This window comes from Cuculus canorus, chromosome 1 (assembly GCF_017976375.1).
Source record: "Cuculus canorus isolate bCucCan1 chromosome 1, bCucCan1.pri, whole genome shotgun sequence".
NCBI lineage: Eukaryota > Metazoa > Chordata > Aves > Cuculiformes > Cuculidae > Cuculus > Cuculus canorus.
Genome location: NC_071401.1, coordinates 109,880,894 through 109,902,373, shown reverse-complemented (window position 1 = coordinate 109,902,373; position 21,480 = coordinate 109,880,894). Strand labels below are relative to the sequence as shown.

Below are 21,480 nucleotides of genomic sequence, written 5' to 3'. Positions count from 1 at the left end.
ATGACTGGCTCATCAGCTTCCAAGTTTAATAACGTCCTTTGCTTCTTAATAAATTGCTGAGGCATGAGAGGCTTCCGTTCCTTGCTGGCATTTTTTACACTGTGCCCAAAGAAACAATCATATCAGGCTCAGGAAGGCAAATGACTGAAAGGGCAGGGAAACAGGAACCGTCCCCACGGATGTCCTCCCCAGAGAGGCTGGGAACGTGCTCTGCTATGGGAAATGGGAAGCTAAGGTCAGCCAAAGTGCACGGCAGGTATGCACATCTCTTGGGACTGGAATAACAGATAATGGCCTGTTTTGCCATCCCCATCACTCCCCTGTGCTACTTATGAGCTGTCCTGGACCACCTCCACACCTCATAGGCACAGTGCACCTCCACCTTGTCATTCCACAGTGTGGAAATGAAGGCAGGGACATAGAGGTGGAGAGTGGGTGGTGACAACGCTCCTGAAAGCCCTGAGCCTACCACTCAGCAAGGCAGACCTTGCTGGTGTTAGAAGGGCCTAGAAGGAGGGAGAAAGGAGTAGGGAATGAGCTCCTATAACTGAAATACAAACCGCCGCAGGGACAGTGAGGTAATGTGATGTTTCCAGACATACCAAATGGTTCAGATCTTTCAGAAGCTTTGTCCTTTCAAGCTCCTTGTGCCTGAGGATGTTAAGAGATTGTATGAAAAGTCTTCGTAAAACAAACATATGGAGATAAACCTCAAGAGGCTGGGAGATATTATTAGCCCTTCTTTTACTGGCAGGCCTGGAGCAATTAATTATTACCAGAAGTATTATCAGGTGCTTGTCACTGCTTTCCCTGGACCCACTTTACATAGTCCAGATTGGCTGTAAGAAACATGTTCCTTAATTGGTCTGATACCTTACAACTCCCAGTAGCAGTTAATCCATTTCTTTGATGTAAAAAATGGTGGAAAGACTATAATCTAGAATATATGCAGAAAGAAATTTGAGTTTATGGACCACCTAAGTATGCAGCATACCTGTATTCTCAGATCTTCTCAGTGATGTCCCCCAGCTGATGTACTCCATCTGCATGTCAGGGTAGGTGGTAGGTTCTAGGCAAGGGGCAGAGAAAGGGACAGGTATGTGGAGACGTAGGAAAGGCATTTTGTATGTGATGGCTACATAATGCGTCTGCTACCCCTTGGCTACACTCTCTGGGCCCTTTCGTAGTGCATCTCTTAAGAAATAGCACTTGCACTGGCAAGAGAACTTAGAGTTTCTAACCAGGATGATGTTGTATGGGTCTGTGTTTCTAGAAAGAGTGTGGTCAAGTTTTAAATGAAATCATGCCTGTCCATGAAATCACGTGTCTGATTATTCTCTTCCTAGCGCTGTTTGTGCTGCTGCCGCTGTACCATAGTACCTGCTTTTGACATGTGAGAGTTCATGTCCTTTTTCTTACATATTCTTTTTAAGTGTAGTGCAGTTTTATTATTAACCATGCTGTTATTACAGGGAGAATCATGCAGGTCAGTTGATATAGATCAGAAATATTTGCTGGAAAATGGATGCAGCTTCAAGTGAAAATACAGATTTTACGAGCAAAAAGAGTGCTTTGCCAACAAAGTTTACACTGATTCAATAGGCAAGATCAATGACATAAAAGTGATCTTCACACCAGTTTAACTCCATCTATTTCATCACCGTAAAGGTACTATTAAAAAAATTGTATCTGCAATAGATATTACTGCATCACTGCAACTTCCCTGTGTTTGCTTTGCCTTAGTCTTGTGTCTGCAGAAAAAGTTTAAGAAATAAGGGATGAGAGAAGAGAAAGCTAAGATTTAGCTATAGCATAAAGGCAACATTGTGCCTTATCTTTTCTTTCTCATTCAAATCATCCCTGTCTCCCCTGGTGCTGTGCAGTGCATCAATGAGAAAACACCGCCCACTAGTGGTTTAGGCTGCAGAAGCCCGACAGACCGCTTGGTAGAAGCTGCTCCGTGTTTCTGCTTGGCTGATGCTACTCCAACAATTGTACTGAGACAAGGTGGGTGGCTCTCATTCCTCCTGCCCTCAGATGAAATCGGCATCTCTGGAAAAGGTCAGTGCTGAATGGAGTGAGAAAAGAGGTTCTTACTGGAAATGCCACGGGTTGCTCACACCCTGATATTCACGTTTAGCGTCAATGTCCAGATGAAACATTCTAAATTGAGTTATGGCATTTAATTTTACAGTTGCCAGAGTAAGAGAACAAATTGGTTGAAATGTGGTTACAGTGAGTAAACACCTCTAAATCCACAGCATGTTCAGAGCCATCACTGAAGTTAAAGAACAAAGCAGTGACCCTCCTGAGGCTTCTCTGAGAACAAACATCCTTCCAGAATGGTGTGGTGATACCTCTGGTAGCCTGGGGTGAGCTAGTACCAGCACGGGAAGCAGCACAGAAGCACTGTACATCTCACTGACCTGCTAATTAGCTGCACTTCAGAGGAGATAATTAACTCAAGTGGAATGCTTTGCTGACAAAACCAACCAGCTCCTAGACCTGAGCTAGTATCTCCCCTCCTCAGCATTGCACCAAGTGGTGTAGACAACCTGGGATGTCCAGGCTGAGTTTGCAGGGTTGGTGGCAAGATACATTTTTCTTTTAAAGCTGAAAATATTTCTCTCAGATTCCTCTAGGTCTTTGGCCCTACATAAAACTGTAGAGCCAAATGCCTCAGAAAGCCTCCTTTTCTCCCCTGATTGTTTTCCTGCTTATGAGGTAAGATTATCCTTAACAGATGTTTGTTTACCTCTTCATAAAAACCTCTTGTGATTCTACAGCCTCCCCAAGCAGTGTGCTGCAGTGCTTTGCTATTCTTACCGTTGCAAAGTGTTTTTCTAATGATTAGCTATATCATTTTTATTGCAAATTTAGCTGATGGTTTCTTCTTCTACTTCAGAGGACAACTGCTTAGTGTCTCCACCCATTATAATAAATGTTTATGTGCTGGAATACTGTTGTCATGCCTTCCCTCCTGTTGTTATTTTCCTAGAGAAAACAAACTCGGTTATTTTACCCATTCCTTGTAAGTCATGTTTTTTCACATCTCTTATCACTTTGTTGTTCTTTTTGGGACTCTCTCCAATTTATCTATATCTCATGTAAAATGTAGTTCTTGGAACTGGACACGCTGTTCCTGCTGAGAGCTCAGCAGTACCGAGTAAACGCGCAAAATAATTGCTTCCTTTGCCTTTGTACACAAAACTCTCCTTAGAGCATCCAGGATGAGATTTGTCTTCTTATGCAAGAATCTTACTTAAGAGACTCATACTTGCTTCCACCCCAGCACACTCTTGGCTGCACTGCTGTCGACATTGTTACAATCTAGTTTGGACCAGTTTATTTGGTATTTGTGTGATCACCTTTCCTGAACCATATCTTGGTGTACTTACCTCTGCAGAGGGCAGCCCAGATCTCCAGTGTCTCATGTTCCTCTCAAATTCTGATCACCCCAGCTCCTCTGCCTTCAGGAGGGACTGCCATCCCCATCTCTCATTCTTTTGTCTGTTGCCCAGAACGTGAAAAGAAATAGAGTAGTCTTGGAGGAAGAAGTTCAGGGACATAATCCTCCTAGGTGGAAAATGAAGCCCTCATAATTACCCTTGATTATATTACTTCAACCTGTGTAGCCCTGTGTGGCTGCTTTGCTTGCTGCTCTGGGATCCTGCAGTCCAGATGTTTCTAAATGCTCACTAAAGTCAAGGTATTTTATATCTACCATTCCCTCCTCATCTACTAGGCCTGTTAGTCAAAGAAGGAAATTAGTGTGGTTTGATAGGATTTGTTCTTCAAAATTCCCTGCTGGTTGTCTCTTATCACCTTGTTGTCCTTTAGCTACTTATAAATTGCTTGTTTCATAATTGGCTCCAGTATCTCTCTAGGTATCACAGTTAGGCTGACTGGCCTGTAATTCCCCAGGTCCTCTTATAACAGTAATTTTCAGAGAAGAACTGCATTTAAGTTAAATAGATATTGAAAGACATATCATTTCTGACCTACGTATCTTTATTGATTGTCTAGTTTTGTTCCATCCCTTAAATTAAAAACGTTTCCTGTAAGTATTTGTCCTCCACCTGGAGCTCAGCACAATCCAACACTGCCTTCACCTCTTTTCTTGTTTTCTTGCTGAAATCTTCCTGTTACATATTTCCCCGATTTCCCTCCTTCTTGATGTTTTATATCTTCCTCCGTCTCTTTTCTTTATGTTTGTTTGCAGTTCCCTAGCAAAATATATTCCTCAGCAATTTGTATCCGCCAGTGTCTGGAGGGCTCTGAAGAGAGTCCTGAAAAAAATCTCAGAGCTTTGCCCTTAAAATGTGGATAGTGACATTTACCTCTCTTCTAGGGACTTGGCAGGTTCTGCCTAAAGATTTGCCCAGGTCTAGCTACCTTTACATGATTTCTGAGACCAGTAGGTGGCAGAGAGAAGATGAAGTCTGGGAGAATCTTGCCCTAGTGAACAGACCAATAGACCATTTTGGCTCTAAGATGGACAAAGAGACTGGAAAGCAAGTGTCTGCTAAGCTGGATAGTGTCTAGCAAACAAGAGTGTTAGGTAAAACTCCCAGGTTCTTGTAGGGAGGATGAATATACTGAGTGTTCAGCCACGAGCAGAAGGTTTGTGTGTTCAGCAGAAGAACAGGAAGCATGTGCCACTTTCTAGCTAAGCAGATCAGGAGAAGATAACTTTGTTTGAGGGAGAAGTATCGTTATCCAGGGTTGTGCGCTATATAATTGCACAATCTGCTATCATGCATGAACAGAGCTGTTCAATGGCATGGCCCTGCCTTGTCCTGACATCATGTCTGTGTTGGAAATCCATTTGGAATTAAAAATCCGACATTCCCCAAGTGACCTTGTAGTCTCTTAGCAAAAGGCCGAGTTGTAGTGGAGACTTTACAGTGCCAGAGACGGGAGCTCAGTCACCAGTCTCAAAGCAGCGAAAGGATGAGAAGTCAGCAAGGAAGCAAACTTCTTTCTGAAGAAAATAATGTTTTAAAAGTTCAGGGCATGTCCATGGTTCTTTGAAGGTAAAAAAAAAGTCTTGAAGGCAAGAAAAAGTCACTGTGAGTAACAGCATTACTCTTGTTAGCTGCTACTGTTTCTAGCACTGTTTTCTGGAGATGGAAGTACTCATCTCTTCTACAAGTTGCCTAATGACAATGTAAATGCTGGGCCAGGTACACAGGTTGGGAGTGTTGGCCATTATCAGTCTGGCACTGTCAGTGTTGCATCTCTTTTGCAAACTCAGCGAATGTTGCATGCTGCATGTGAGTTCATGTCCTCTAGACCTTTGGTTTTATGGTCTCTACTCCTTTCTTTCATGGCCATTGCTTTCCTAGTACAAAGGCAGCCCTGACTTGCAGCATTACCCTGATGCCCGAGAGAATCAAGTCCCCTTCTCGCTCTTCTCTTGCTCTCTTCTCTTCATCCCTATCTCAACCACCCACTTCTCTGTGTAGCCTCAGAACAGCAAGAATTCCTCATTGGCCATCTTCACCTTCCTTTGGGCCATCTTCTGTGGTCCTGCAGGGGGAGGAGGACTTAGCAAGCTGGACAATCTGCCTGAGACTTCAGTAGTGCCTTTTTGAAAGGCATGCAGTAGAAGGGATTTTGTCTTTTTCTCCAAACCAGAAATGTCCAGCAAACTCAGTGTGCACCCTGCACAAAGCTTTTCTTAGCAAAGAAAGTCACCCTGATCATTCAGATGAAGGTATCATATACCAAATGATCAGTGACTGGAATATAATTTCTGTATCAACTGCATCTTGCAAACTGTTCTGCAACTTGCCACATAATGTTTGATACTTGGATAACGTTTACAAGTGGCAGACAGAAGGTTAATGGGAAATGTCTCTGACAGTAGCTGGATGTAATTCAGAGATGGACTACAGCCATGTAGCTACATACCGGATTTGGGTTTTGGCTCGTTTTATTAGAGAGATAGGGCCCCAAAAGAGATATGCACATTCAGCCAGAGCTGAGTTTTCAAAAAAGATGGTTTCAGTCTGGAAAGGGATGAGCAGTTTAACATCTGAACCATCTGGCCTCTGTGGTGCAGCAGATGGAGGCGCTCTTTAAAGGTGTTAGCTGGTGGTAGTATCACTTAGTTCTTCCTCTTTTACAGCTTCTCAGAGTGGGGATGAGAGTGGCAGTGATGACCAGTACTCATATTAATCTTAGTTTATCTCAGTAAAATATAGCAAAACAAATCAACAAAAGTATTCCTTACTCTTCCTTACCATCCTTATTCCTCTTGTAGATCAAATTGCACTTGTTCTTATTTACTTCATATTCTTGGGACTTGTGTTTTCTCCCTTGTGTGTCCTATCTCTAGGAAGACTATTTTTTATGTAGCACAGGTGGAAAAAATGCCATGTATAGACCTCTACTGCTTCTCTTTTGAGAGAGTGAGTTATTAAGGTGTTCAGAATATGACCTCCATTCTAACTGCATGCATAGGAATTGATTTTTATTCTGTGTCTCCAAATTTGTCCCTCTTGCAAAATGCGATTATTTTCCATCTGTCACTTATCCTTTAGTTCTTTTGAAATCCAGTTTGAAAAACATCATCTCTGCCTTCATTTGTGCTTTGTTCTTTGGGGCTATGCAACTCAGCTTAAAAATTGTTTGGTAAGACAACTGCTGAAACAAGGCTCTGAATTTACATGGGCACAAATGCCCAGAAACACTGAAGAGAGGCCAGAAACCATTGGTTTGAACATACAAAATGTTGTGGCCCTCAGATTATAATATCTCATTCAAATTATAGCTTTTCCAGAGACAGAACATCTCCCAATGACATTATGGGGAATTAAATTCAGTGTTGAGTCTGCATAAAGAGAGAGGAGAACTACTTGCTGATTCATCACTTTATAAGCCTCGTATCTGAACCATTGCTTAGCAGATCTTGCTTTCAGTAATCCTCTTTTTCTTCAGAGCTGAGCACCAAGAGCAAATTCTGAGAAATTCATACAGAAAGACTACAAAAAATAGCACCTCAGAGTAAATTTATATCCTTTGGCTCATAATTAAAAAACACAGGACAGCTAGTTTTACTTGTGGATGCATTATGAAGCCTGCATTTTTTTCTCTTCTGCAGGCTCTCCAGCATTTTTGTAGACAGCCAGGGGTAGGCAAGTATGCCTGGGGTAACATTCCTGTTTGCTGGGCTGTTGGAATTTGGCTACGCTCCTTAACAAAACTGTTTGTTTTAGAGATTTCTGATGCATGTGCATTTGCAAGATTTATTTGGAGGAAAAACTAAGCAGAACTAAGACACTGAAAAGTAGAGTTGTAAAACTGACATTTCTCCACTTTGGTTAATATTGACTGAAGACGTAGTTTTCCCATACTGCTGCTTCTTCCTGATAAAAGGTGTTACAGAGCAGTCCAAAGTATCTGACAATGTCACGTACAGGTCCAGTACCTCAGTGTCTGCCTGTGCTGGAAATAAGCAATATGACTTGGCTCTCAGAGCTGGGTGTAGGGTAACAAATGAATTCAATTACTTCTGCCATCATGAGAGATGTTGGCACTCCCTTTTCACCTGTCACACCACAACACCTAAAAACTAGTGAGTGGGGAAACACACAGAGCTGTGCTGAAACATGGCAGAATTACAGAGATGTTTTGTGCCTGCTTAACTGTGCAAACTCCCATTTATGCATGTATTAGGTTTTCACTGCCTGTCGCCTGTTCCTCTCCCCCCTCTGCTTTTTCATGTTCAGTGGATTCTCCTCTCTGTCTCTCTGCCTCTCTTTCTCTATTTTTTTTCTCCCTATTGTTCCCCACGTCACTAGCTGTCACTCACTTCATAAAGCCGTCTGGCTCGGAGCTTAAATATTGCAGGGCAACTAAAACCCACCATCAGAGCCAATTCAGTCATATCTGCTCAGTCGTGCGACAAGATTGGGACTTTTAGGGTAGGGAAGAAGAGAGACAAAAGTTCACTCTTCCCTGCAGAGTGCCAAGAGAGGAGGGGGACACATTTCTTCGGTGGAGCCTTTCACAGCGGCAAGTTCCTTGCTCAACGTCCTTAACCTATACAGTCTTTTTCACTGGTAGTACACTGATCTTGCAATGTCTGGAAGTGCAGGGTGGGGTCTGCAACAAGTCCATGTGAGTTAAGAACATGAGCCTGTCGATTCTGAGTGGGCTTAGGCAGTCTCCTGATCTTTTCCTCATGACAAACAATTTAAGAGAAAAGGTGACTGCCTAAATTCATGGCTTGCACTTTTTTTAGGACTTGAGAGGCTGACTGCTTACAGGCAGAATCCTGGGCATTTGAACTGATTGTACCACTCATCTTCAGTCCACTCAAAATTATTGCAGTTGAACTGATCGAGCAAACTCAAACCACTTGGTTTGCAGAAAACAGAGAGGATGGTCATGGCAGATTTTTGAAAAATGTGACTGGTTGGGAAGTGATCTCAGGAAGAGTTCAGCCAAACGTAGCAAGCTGCAACTAAGGCATTTGATGGAGTTAGACAGGAAACATTTTTGTTTGTCTTGTACATTGAGTTTTCTGTTTGATAAGGTTTATCACATCTAGAATGTTGCTCTTGCGTGCTGCAGTGGAAATGTTCAAATGGTAGCTGTGGATGCCAGTGTGACTCACAAAGGAAGAAAAGGGATGGAGTTAACTTTGGTGCCTGGGGGACAATGAAATTTATATTGCGTGTATTCGTGTTTTTTACAGAGTTGCACATGATTGGTAACTGTTGAGCGTACTTTACTTTGTGAATCTGCAGAAAGAGAATGTTTAAATCAGTTTAGATAATGTATGTAAACAGCATAATCTTCTGCTAGACTTGTTAATGTAAGTGGCGACATTAACACACTCTTTTACACAACTTTAATGACTGAGAAAGTAGCAATTTTCCTCGGTGATTAAACTATATGTTTGCTGCTTATGCATTCAAGGTGTTTGTGCAAGCTGAAAGACTCTGTTCTGTTCTTCATTTTCTAACATAGGTGTCTGGGGTGAAAATTTTACAAGGTTTGCAGGCAAGGAAAATGAGTCCATCTTGTTTTAGCAAAATGACATGAGAAGGATTTTTTTTTGGTTGAAAATTTGTGAAATCCCCCAGAGTCACAGAAGTCTCAATATTTTGTGTGTTTTTCTATGTGTGATTATGTACACACAGTAGCTGAAGCAGACTGGTATGCGTTGGTGTCTTGTAGCATATGGCATTACAAATACATCCCAGTGGTATCTGGAGGAGGAAGGAGGTGTAGATACTGATTTCCATGTTCTTGACTGTACCTTCTTTTTCCTAGCACTTATCTATGTACACCTACATGTAGGAAACTATAGATAGAGGTTGCATCTACGCGATGGACTTCTAGGTCCCCGTGAGCAGCTATTTTATGAATCAAGTTCCCTAATTCACGTGACATGGTCCACAACTCAGTCTTTCTGGATCACTGTAACATTCTGTATTCCTCAGAGACTTTACAATATTGTGATGTGTTAAATCAGCCCATCCCAAACAAGTTTCCTCTTTATTTCCCTCATTCATAGATTTTTTCTTGCCTAAAATTATATAGTGGGAAGTTTAGGACATGCAGGATGAAGTCCTGGCCTAGGGATAATTTCTTACCAAGAAAAATACTGAGATGTAATGTTTGACTTGCATTACTTGAAAATAGACTTTTTTCTTAGCTTTCCAAAAGGATATCTGTTGCTGGCTTCCAGCTCCATGTTAGCTGGAGGCAGCAGCACTGACATTTTAGAGAGAGAAATATTCTAGGTCCCAGTTATAGACTTTTCTGTTTTCCTCTAGGTTGTTTCCAGTGTCAGTGTGGCAACTGACTTCAGAAGAGGATACAAAGAATAGCCCAAATAACACCAAATAATTATATTGTAATTATGCATGCTACATAGCAAAATCAGTATATATGGTAGTTATTGAGCTTATACAGTATTACTAACATAGTAATGATGTCCTAATTGCTATTCTTACCTAACAGAGTAATTTCTAATGTAGGATTAATATATGAAGCCTAGAGAGAATTCAGGTTTGTGTAGGTACAAGATGGGCACCGATTCCAGATCTGTTTGACCTCTGTATGGTTCTGGCATGGAAGAGCTTGGGTGCTTGAAAGCTTCACTCTCTTTTCAAACAGCTGATGCTGCATGCTGATAAATCTGTTCTACTGTACTGCCGGTGAATGTTTATACGTGTACAAAATCTAAGCAGGCTCAAGCAATGGAGCTTACAAGGCACCACAGAAGGCTCTTACCTGGTGAAAAGAGTTAAATATACTCCCCGGCTGAAAAGTAATTGTCCATTTAGAGCCAGGGAAGAAAGAATTTAGAAAGCTGTTTGGTCTGACTCCCCAGACCTTCTTGTGCTAATAAATCATTGTGAACAGGCAAATAAGCAAGCAAGCAGCCAACCTTCTTTCTGCTCTCAAAGTATATTAGAGAAATACTTGTTGAAAGAAACAATAGGCATCAGTGGGAAAACCTGAAATCTTTTAAATTTAGCATAATTTGTGGTCATTCTCTTTCTTTTTTCTTTCCTTAGACAGTAAGAAATGGGTGACTGGAGTTTCTTGGGGAACATTTTAGAGCAGGTGAACGAGCAGTCCACTGTCATCGGGAGAGTTTGGCTCACAGTGCTCTTCATTTTCCGCATCCTGATCCTGGGAACAGCTGCCGAGCTAGTGTGGGGAGACGAACAGTCAGACTTTGTGTGCAACACCCAGCAACCTGGTTGCGAGAATGTCTGCTATGATGAGGCCTTCCCCATCTCCCACATCCGGCTCTGGGTCCTGCAGATCATATTTGTATCCACACCTTCGCTAATGTACTTTGGGCATGCAGTGCACCATGTTCGCATGGAGGAGAAGAGGAAAGAGCGAGAAGAAGCTGAGAGGCGTCAGCAAGCTGAGGTAGATGAAGAGAAGCTGCCCCTGGCTCCAAATCAAAACAAAGGCAACAACCCTGATGGGGCCAAGAAGTTTCGCTTGGAGGGTACCCTCCTAAGAACCTACATCTTCCACATAATTTTCAAAACCCTCTTTGAGGTGGGATTCATAGTAGGTCAGTATTTCCTGTATGGCTTCCGAATTCTCCCCCTTTACCGCTGTGGTCGGTGGCCTTGTCCCAATCTTGTGGACTGTTTTGTCTCCAGGCCCACGGAGAAGACGATCTTTATTATGTTCATGCTAGTGGTGGCTTCTGTGTCCCTCTTCCTCAACTTGGTGGAGATCAGTCACTTGATCCTGAAAAGGATCAGGAAGGCCCTGAGAAGACCAGCAGAAGAACAGCTTGGGGAGGTCCCAGAGAAGCCCCTCCCTGCCATCACAGTCCCCTCCATCCCAAAGACCAAAGGCTACAAACTGCTGGAAGAAGAGAAGCCAGTTTCCCACTATTTCCCTCTCACAGAAGTAGGAGTTGAACCCAGTCCCCTTCCATCAGCCTACAATGAGTTTGAGGAGAAAATTGGGATGGGACCTTTGGAAGATATCTCCAGGGCATTCGATGAGAGATTACCATCATATGCACAAGCAAAGGAACCAGAAGAGGAGAAGGTAAGAGCAGAGGAGGAGGAGGAAGAAGAGGTGCAGCCGGGACCTCCAGAAGAGCCAGAGCTGAAGAAAGCAGAGGAGGTGGTGAGCGATGAAGTGGAAGGGTTTTCAGCACCTGCTGAACTCACCGCTGACATGAGACCCCTCAGCAGGCTAAGTAAAGCCAGCAGCCGGGCCAGGTCAGATGATTTGACTGTATGAAGGTGCAGGATATAGGGAGCACATGAAAAAGAAAAGGTAGAAAAGAAAAGCAGAGATAGAGAAAAAAAATCAGAAGATGTTTTTAAGTAAAGTGCTAAAATGGCCATTTGAATATTACTTCCTCTTGAGATTCTCAACTGGAAAGGTACTATCATGGTAACTGTGCCTTATTTGCCCTGTATGTCCATCTGACAAGGAACATTTTCCCTGTTTACACATACCAGCCCACTCCTTACAGTAATACCTACACTGTACACATAACTGATGTCTTTTAAAACATAACATGGCAGTGAACCCCAGATGTCACCACTGTGAATGTATTTACTGGAAGCTTTCTGTTCCACATTTCTCTAGGAACGTGGAGAAGATCTGTCCCTTCAGCAAACCAGGAGGAAGACTGATCAACAACTGTATCTAGTATTTCTTTTTCTGTTTCATGCTAGGCAGATCTCCCCTTCATTGTTGGCACGGAATTACAGTTATTTAATTCATAAAGTGAATTCTGTGCTTAGATGGTTATTATTGTTCATCGCCACGCTAAAATAGTAAGCACTAATTCCTCTCTTTATTTAGAAAATCAAGGCCAAAATTTTCTGTGGATACAAATCTGAGTTGGGTAAAACCATTTTCCCTTTGTCAAAAATATTTCTGCTCTTCAAGTGACATTGACAGTGGGCAAGGTTAAAAGTAGCTCTCTACTAGGATTTAGCAATGCCCACAGATGGATTATTTGTTCACAAGAGGGTCAACCACCCCCAATTCTATTTCAGAGCACCGGAAAGGATAATTTGAAGTGATATTTTTCACTTGTAGTCTTGTGACTTAAAAATCTGAAATTCAGTTTAGCGAAGCAAGCGTGGGAAGGCTTCTCTGAAAGGAGGAAACAGCTACAGCGCTGGGAGCAGGAAACAAAACACATGCCTTAAAGGCATGATCCTGACACGTGCTCAGATTCTGGAGCTCCCAGACTTACAGGCACTCAGCAGATCTTAGGTAGAGTCCTTAAGGCACCTGTGAACCTAAACCAGTGGTCTGGGTAGCTATATGACCATTTGAACATGGAAATACAAAACTGTTTGTTAAAGTTTGAAAAGTCTGAAGTGCTAATAGTCTTTTGACATCCTTTGTTTTTAATTTGACAGACAGGAGCCATCCAATGGTCTACGTCTCTATTAAATGCTGAAGTCTTGAGTAAAACAAAGGCTTTCAAAAGATGACTTAGGGCCAACAGGTCTGCACAGAACTCTCAGAGCCTCAACAAAATCTTTCTTGTTACAGAAGGCAGAAAACCATGAGCTTGCAAATGTTTAAATGTCTCTGAATTTCTAATTTTAGGACTACAGCAGCACCTTTTGGCTAGGACAGTGCAGCAATGCATTCAAAAGCTTCAGGTTAACAGCTATGTTCCCCCAAAACTGAGCCTCATGCCAGAAAAGTGCAGGTATGCATTCTCATCTGCTCTGCTCTGCAGACCTCAGACCCTGTCAGCTCAGCAAATTCTTTCTGTTGGGCTGCAGCCCATTCCATTGTTCCCAGGACAGGCTCTAATCCAGGTCAGGGAAAAAAAGGTCTTTGGCATAATGCATAAAACTTATCCCGCCATTAGCTAGAAAAGACCCCCTGTGTCCTCCCATTGTAGCAGGGCTGACTCCAAACCAATTGAAGTCAAATGGGTGGCTGAGAGAGCTCTGGGTAGGCTTGGGCTCACAATTTCAGTTCTGCTGCCCTGCATCCCAGCCCAGGCAACCACCAGTGCTGTTAGTTCTGTCACTAGCAGGTCTAACCTGTTTGGTGGAGATCCTCTGCCTTGTTACGCAGCTGCCCTATGTGAGTGCAAAGGTGGCTGGACTTCACTGATGAGTGAAGCAAGCTGTACATATGTAGAAAGTTTGTAAGGTGCATTGGGATTCTTCAGCACCATAGCGGTGCCACGTATTACGTTTTTACACTATTAATCCCTTTGCTCCTCTTGGGCCTGTGTATTTTCCTAAGGCTTGCAGCCTGGGGCCAAAATCTTTGCTCCCTGAATAAAGGCTGTTAGGTTGTCCTTCCTTATGAAGAAAAACTGGAAAATACCTCCTCAGTTTTGAGAAGGAATATGACAAAGCAACATATGTGAAGGAACATGCAGAGAATCTGAAGGCTTACCATTTATCCACTCTCTTAATACAGAAACAATACAGTTAACACAAACGAAAGGCAACTGAAGAAAGAGAATGTTTTCCAGCAGGAAAAGATTCTCACTGTGCTCAGTTCAAAATATTAGAATTCATACAAGGGCAAAGATTTTGATGAACAGCAAAATCACCACTCTTACACTAGATGGGATCTTTTACTTTGTGTTTTCTTCATGGAAAGATATAAGAGAGTTTTAATTGTTTTAAGCATAAATGAGCCCACTTGTTGAAGGGGTTTGGAAACACACTTTCCTGTAGGTAAAACCCAAAACCCTGTAACATTTCAGTATGAGGTATCTTATACCTTCTTCAGAGCATCTGACCCTCCCAGATGTCAAGATACTGGACTAGATGAATCACTCCTACCCTTATTTACTTCTAATTACTTGACAAGTCCTTTTACATACTAGTTATTTTAATAACCATCCCTGCTCCTAACCTCTGACGTGCATACCTTCATTGGATCACTGGACTACTTAAGGACTACTTAAAGATGACTGCTTATTCATCAGAGGTTTATGGTTCGCAATACGGCTGTCAGGCGGTCCAGTCTTTAGACACCAAGTTTTGTCCTTCCTCCAGGTCGCAACAGCACAATGAAACAAGCCAGTATTTTCCTCCTGCATCCAGCCAAATGCTTGTTGATTTCTTTTCAAGCTAGCTTTCAAGGACCCTGCCAGGCTGCTAGCAAATCTATAGTCACCAAATACAAACCACGGCATCGAGATGGTACTTCTCGGCAAACTGGGCAGGGAACTAACTGTCTGGTCTTCCAGCATTCAGCCTCATCTCTGCAATGAAATCACTGTGGGACTGTCAGCAAGTCATTCTTCCTTCTTGTACAATTGGAAATAATGTTCTACCTCACAAAGATAGTGTGAGGCTCAATATATTGTGTAAGTAATAGAATGGGAGGTCCACGGATGGAAGGCCCCACAGATGAGCAAAGGATTATTGCTATTTCTGCATGTGATAGCATATAAATGTGTTTTATTCCCTCTCAATGAGACAATTTCAATCATTTCTTCAAGAAACTCCTAGTGAAACTGCATAACAGCCTCAGAGCTGCGGATTCAGTGTATAATTCTACTAAAAAAGGGTAATTAAGTAAAACATAGACATAAATGTAAAGAACAGGGAAAATTATCTTCTTGGGAAGGGGGAAGTCACTGGATAATTAGAGCCATGCCTGGATCATTTAAAGGCATGTGTTCCTCCTTGGCTTCCTGTCCAAATGAATTTCTAACTGGCTCTCTGCAAGGAGCATAAGATGCAAGTGTCAAAATCACCAAAAGAGGTGAAAGTAGAAGAGAAAAGTAGTGTCTTGGCTTACAATAGCATGTGGGAGTTGGTGTTCTCTAGTGTCTAGAGCAGTGGACCTAGGATAATAACCTTAGATTTATTTCCAGCTCTGCTTCTGACTTGCTGTGATAATCACTTTACCTCTCAGTGCCTGTTTTCTCCACCTGTAAAATGGTGTAAGAATTTCCACCTACCTCACAGGGATGTTGTGAGGCTTTCTTAATTCTGTTTGTAAAGTAAGTAGGAATGATCTGATGAAAAGCACTGCTGAAATGCATGGTATCCTTGTTATTTCCTGGCAGAACTGCTAACTTGGTCAATACATGACTCCTTGACTAGAAGGGTAATAGTTTGAAAATGTGAACACTGCATTGCACTGACAACATCAACACAGATGGGGATTTGCCATGAATGAAAAAGACTCCATTGATCCCCCACTCATTTCTCCCACCTTAGCCTCGGCCTGGCCGTATGAAGAAGCGGTGGTTACATGGACTCCTCTTCTCCATCCCCAGCACCCGTTGTGGGGCAGCATTTATACTTAAACAGGACAATTTCTGGAAGGGGTTGCAGGTTAGTGGGACTCTAACAATTTTGAGGTCCCTGCAAGGTATGTGGGAGAGGGTTATATAACACGCAGTATTGCTGGGCTTCCGTTTTAAGACACTCGGTGCAAAATCCAAGTAAATTTTCCAGAGTCTCCATGAAATTTTACAATTGCTTATAGTACACATTAAAAAAAGCCACCCTCCATGAATGCAAACCCACAAATTCTCATGTTATACTGATTCTTTCCTCTAAGTGAGACAGATACCAATGACTTCTTAGTGCTGATACACAATGAGGTACAGATTCCTCTGCCTGTAGGAGGGGAAAGGTTTTGGGGGATCTTTGCTCTATAGGTTTGTGTGGGCATGAAATCTACTTACTGAGAGAGTAAAGTCCAGTCTCTCCTGCCACTCAGTAACTCACTGACTGTGCAGTTTTAGATTTAAAGAGCGGCTGTGTCACACAATGGTGAAAAAAAAAAAAAGTGGCTGTTTGCTGTTTTGTATAGAAAATTGCTTTTCAGGCTGACAGCTGAAAGTAATCCTAGCCTAGGCATAGTTTTGTTTAGTAAAGATAGGAACATCCATGAGAACTAGACTAAAGCCTTCCTATAAGCCTGAGGCAACTGTGATAAAACGGTATATGGTGCCAGACTTCCTGAGAGCCAGGGTCAGATATGTGTACCAAAATCAGGGGACTTATCTAAGTATTGGAATATTTTTTTTCCACCCAACAGAATGATGCTACCATTTCTTAGGCTCTGTGTGCACTACATCGTTTAACATGGCTCAGGGAAGGCTTTTTGCCAGCACCGAATTTGCTCATACAGTTGAGTTGTAACTGTATGGCAAATAAATGTCTGTTGACTTGCCAAGATGTAGCCTGGCACACATTCCTTGCCTTATAACAAGCTTGGCATGCACCTGTTACAGTAGAAATGGCAAGACATACATATTTCAATAGTTCAAGTCAGGAGCTTGATGTACAGAGAGACACTGAAGGTTTGTTCAGCCTAGAGAGGAGAGGGCTAAGGGAGTGGGGAGGTCTAACTGCTGTCCTCGGGTACCTAGTGGGGAGTTACAGCGAAGGTGGCACCTTGACAGAGATGCACAGCAAAAGACCAGAGGCGATGACCACAAGGAGCAGCAAGGAAAATTTTCACTCAAAAATTCTGACAAGGAAAAAAATTGTTCAAATGGAAAGTGGTTCAGCACCAAAGTAGATGCCCAGAGACATGGTAGGTTCTCCATCCTTGCAGGATGAAGTCTGACTGAGAAAAGCAATAAGTATCCTGGTGCAGCTTTGAAGCTGGCCATGCATTTTGCTGAAGGTTGGTCACTTACAGCCTGAAGTATCCATCCCATGGGATGTTGAAAGCTCAGTGCAGCCACTGAGCAATGGGTGGGACGGGCACTTTCTGCTTCTCTGGGGTGTTCTGCTGGAGTCTGGTTAGACTGCCCCAGCAGGCAACACCAACTAACTGGCACTGTAGCAGAGGCTAATGCATAAGCACAGTCAACTGATGTTTGGTAGCTAGAAAAGCTGCTTGAGGCCAGAACCACGTGTTTTGCGTCTGGTTTGGAAAAAGCATTACAAATAAAATAAAAAAGCGTGTGCACGTCAACAGAGAAAATCATGTAAATATAATGGGCTTAGGTCTTTCTAGCTCCCTTTAATTTCGGTGTCAAGTGTGCCTTTAAATCCATCTGAAAGTGCAGAGGACTGCATTTTAACGTTCTGTCAACAAAAAAAAACCCTGTGTATTTTAAAGCTTGCTGATCTGGAATGAAGCAGATTGAATAGAAATGGTGATTACAAAGCTACTGACAGAACATTTGGAAAAAAAACCCCAAAGACTGTTGGCCTTTGCCTTGCTAGATCCAGCCTGGCACAGTAAAAGCAAACCAAGCCATCTATTGTTTTCTGAGGAGAAATGGCTATATTGCTTGGAAAAGTTATTGAGTAACCTATTGAAAAGCTTTTAAGTCAACCTAGTGAAGAATTTGATTAAACAGAAAGGTTGGCTCTTATGACATTTCCCTGAAGCTCAGGGCAGAGTTGGATTGAAGTATGATCAGGATAAGAAAACCCAGCTACAAATGCGCATACCAAAAAATCCTGGATTACAGACAGCTGCAGGGCAGAGGCCACGCAGGAGAGCAGCAGGGAGTCCCAGGTTACCAGCACAGCACACCAGCTGATGGGCAGGCTGTAGGCAGTGAAGAAGCCTGCAAACTCATTGCCTGAGTACCTCACTGTAAGGATAAGGCAAGACAACCTGAGATATGAATTAAACCCAGGCTGTTAACAAATCTGCTATTTCTTGATTTTAAGAAGGTCAGCCACTTTACGATAATTTAACTGAACTTTTTATGCACTGGTTCCTCTATTTACCTGGTAGAATCGAGAACCAACTAGCATGGGCAAAGGTCTGGGTTTTTTTGTTTCCAATCCTTCTACCTAAGTATAAAATGAATAACCAGGACAAAAGTGTTCAGGTAAGTTTCTCAATATATCTATGTTATTTCAATGAGAAGTCATAGACAACCACATAAAGGAATTCATCTATTGCCAGTGAACATCATCATCTGAACTCACCAAAAATAAATTCAAAAGAAATTAAAAAATTAGAATGATGTCGGATTACTCCCAGCTTCAGAGCTCTTGTTCATGAAAACCTCTGGAGAAAAGAAAATGGATGGCCGCCTGCCAGCTAAGCCTATTAGTCATAAATATGCCCCATAGCACCTTCTGGAAAACTGTGCTATTTCTGAATATATTCTTGGCCAACAAACTGCTTCAATTCAACATGCCTCAAATAATTTCAGCTTTATTTGAAAGATGTGACTTTAGTAACTTCTACAAACTGAACATAATACAGTCACATTCACACTTCAGTGTATGGAAGAATAAACTACAGAACTGAGTGGGGACCCACAATTATACTGACTAGCCCTTGTTCCTCATGCACTGCCTCTCTGCTCTGCCCACCACCACCTATATATCCTGCTTAATCCTGTTTAATACATACTACCAGCCTCTCACAAATAAGAAGCTGCTTTTGTACCCATGGAGTGCCACGGACCCTGCTCCCCACACACGCACACCAGCAGCTATCTAAGGAGAAACAACACAGCATAATTTTCCCATTTCCTTGTTACATTTTTTATCCTCCCTGAAGGAGAGGTCCTGGGGCTGGGCGGTGGAGGTGGCTCTGCGTTTTTCCAGTAGGAATTATCTTCTTCCTTGTGTGTTTCTCTCAAGGGTCAGGGATCAGTAATTTACAGCTAATCAGAGGCATGTCTCGAGCCTATTTATAAAAACATGCAAAGATGAAAGTTTCAGGAGCCATGACCAAAGTCTGCCTTGTTTTTTAACCTTGTGTTAAAGTGAGCAGAGTTGCCAAGGTGTAAACAAGAGCAGAATTTGGCTTTGTATAATATATTTTTTAAAGGATTTCCTGTTCGTTTCTGTTCTTAAAAGCAACCAACACCTAACCTTGCCCTACAACCTACCGATAAAGAACAAAACACCCACAAATCTCTCCAAACTCAGGAATCTCATCACTTTAGGAAAGATCAGTTTCTAAGTAGCAGATACAGAAAGGAAGACATGGAAGCTCATTGCATTAACAGACAGCAATACCATAAGTTGTAAAAGAAGAGGTCTAAGATCAGATGCAATAATTTGTTCCCTCAGATCATTTACCCCAGTGAAAGCTGAATGTTTTCTTCTTGCAATGCTCTATACAAGGAGACAAATTTCAAACCAAGATGACTGACATCAAGACAGAAAGCCAATTGAAGAGACTGTGGCACTAAATCTGTGATTCAGCACAACAAAACGCAGATGCGTTTTCCTAGTGAAATGAGCTGTAATGAATAAAGTTTCCTGATTTCCAGTCAGCAGGGGCTCCATGCTTTGTTAAACTCCTGACTAACCCCATTTGATTCTTTCTCTTCCCGTATGATTTATTATTCCAAATACAGAGAGTTTTGAGAGGCAAAAGCTAGATGTGTTTTTAAGAGTAAAGGAAAAGATACAGACGCCTTTAAGTTCAAGCAGGGACAGGATTGTGACATGAAGGATTGGTTCTCACTCCGACAGGCATCAGGATATTCCCTGTTGAACTTTTACTTCCCTTCTGGCCCCATGCCTCAATACATTACAATCACAAAGCCTGAAAGCCATCCTTAGCATGGGTCTTGGATGCAAAAGGAGGGTGGAAAGGGGGATTGATCTCACTTTAGTTGGGAAGTTGGGTCTGGCACAGTGATGGTATGTCATGCCCCACTGCACTGCAACTCTTCCAAAGTATTCCAGGTGGGGGCAAAATGGCAGAACTGTGTTCACACTTCCAGCCAGCCACCTTCCCCTCCCTCCCTTGGGTTTCCTCTGCGGTCAGAGCCCCCCTGTCCGGAGTTTTGACAGCAGCCAGGAAAAGGGCTCCCACTTGCAGGCTGTCTGCAGCATTAAACCCGATCCATGGGGACCACTCGTGATCCCCCCAGTGTGGTGAAGCCTGGTCCCTGTGATACAAGAAATAGTTACTACTACAAAAAGTGGAATATTTTGATTTAAGCCAAAGTAGAGTTCATCCAGTAGAGTATTCATCTAAATAACTGTATTTTTGAAAGTTAGACAGGATGACCCTCTGACAGCATGCTTTTTACAAATAGTGTTTTTCCAGACACTGTTCATTCTCTTAAGATGATATATCCTCAACATAAGAAGGATATGGAACAGGTCCAGAGGAGGGCTACAAAGATGATCAGAGGAATGAGGCACCCCTGCTATGGCAGCAGCTGAGAGAGTTGGGGTTGTTCAGCCTGGAAAAGAGAAGGCTACAGGGAGACCTTAGAGCAGCCTTCCAGTGCCTGAAGGGACTACAGGAAAGCTAGGGAGGGACTTTTTAGAAGGGCATGTAGCGATACGACATGGAGGAATGGGTATAAACTGGAGAGGGGCAGATTTAGACTAGACATAAGGAAGGATTTCTTCACCACAGAAGAAAGGCACTGGCACAGGTTGCCCAGGGAAGCTGTGGCTGCCCCATCCCTGGAGGTGTTCAAGGCCAGGTTGGATGGGGCCTTGGGCAGCCTGGTGTGGTGGGAGGTGTCCCCCCCATCGCAGGCAGGGTGGAACTGGATGATCTCAAAGATCCCTTCCAACACAAACTATTCTATGATTCTGTGATAACGCCCTGTGTTCAGTGCAGTCTGCGCTTGGACAGGTGTCTCCGCCCCTGCCATCCCCTCTCTTTGCAGCCTTTCCCCATCTCCAGTGCAAGGACAGGCACAGCTGCTCCAAAGCTCCAGGTCAGCAAGAGACTGGACTGTTGTGAAGTTCACGATAACCTTAAAATGAATCCTTGGAAAATAACATAAGATGCACAAGATTTCTTGGAGAATTTATCCACCCATGGGCAGTGCCCCCTGTCCCAGCTCCTGCCTCCGCACAGGATGGATGGAGATCGCTCCCTCGCCTTGCCCAGCCCTGATAAAGGCTGCTCGCTTCCTACAGCTCCAAAACGAGACTCAGAGGGCTTATTTTGGGGCACTTTCTGTCCCGGGACAGTGAGCGCAGAGACTCGCCCCCCTTCCCCCTGCACGACACCAGAGAGGGGTGGGGCTTAATTGGCCCCGCCCACCGTCCCAACCCCGGCCCCTTCCCTGTGGCCCCGTCCACAGCCCACAGCCCCGCC

At 43.0% G+C, this 21,480-nt stretch overlaps 1 protein-coding gene across 14 annotated transcripts in view; it reads left to right on the top strand.

Moving 5' to 3' along the window:
* Positions 1-17,384, top strand: part of GJA8 (gap junction protein alpha 8) — a 53,359-nt gene extending 35,975 nt beyond the window's left edge. For 13 of the 14 annotated variants that reach the window (XM_054074337.1, XM_054074346.1, XM_054074329.1 and 10 more), the window contains one exon: positions 10,542-17,384. In XM_054074337.1, the coding sequence (XP_053930312.1) occupies positions 10,552-11,748 (1,197 nt within the window). In that variant the 5' untranslated portion in view covers positions 10,542-10,551 and the 3' untranslated portion in view covers positions 11,749-17,384. The remainder of the gene's footprint in view (positions 1-10,541) is intronic. The other variant, XM_054074406.1, reaches the window with a different exon arrangement.
* Positions 17,385-21,480: the final 4,096 nt, after the last annotated feature.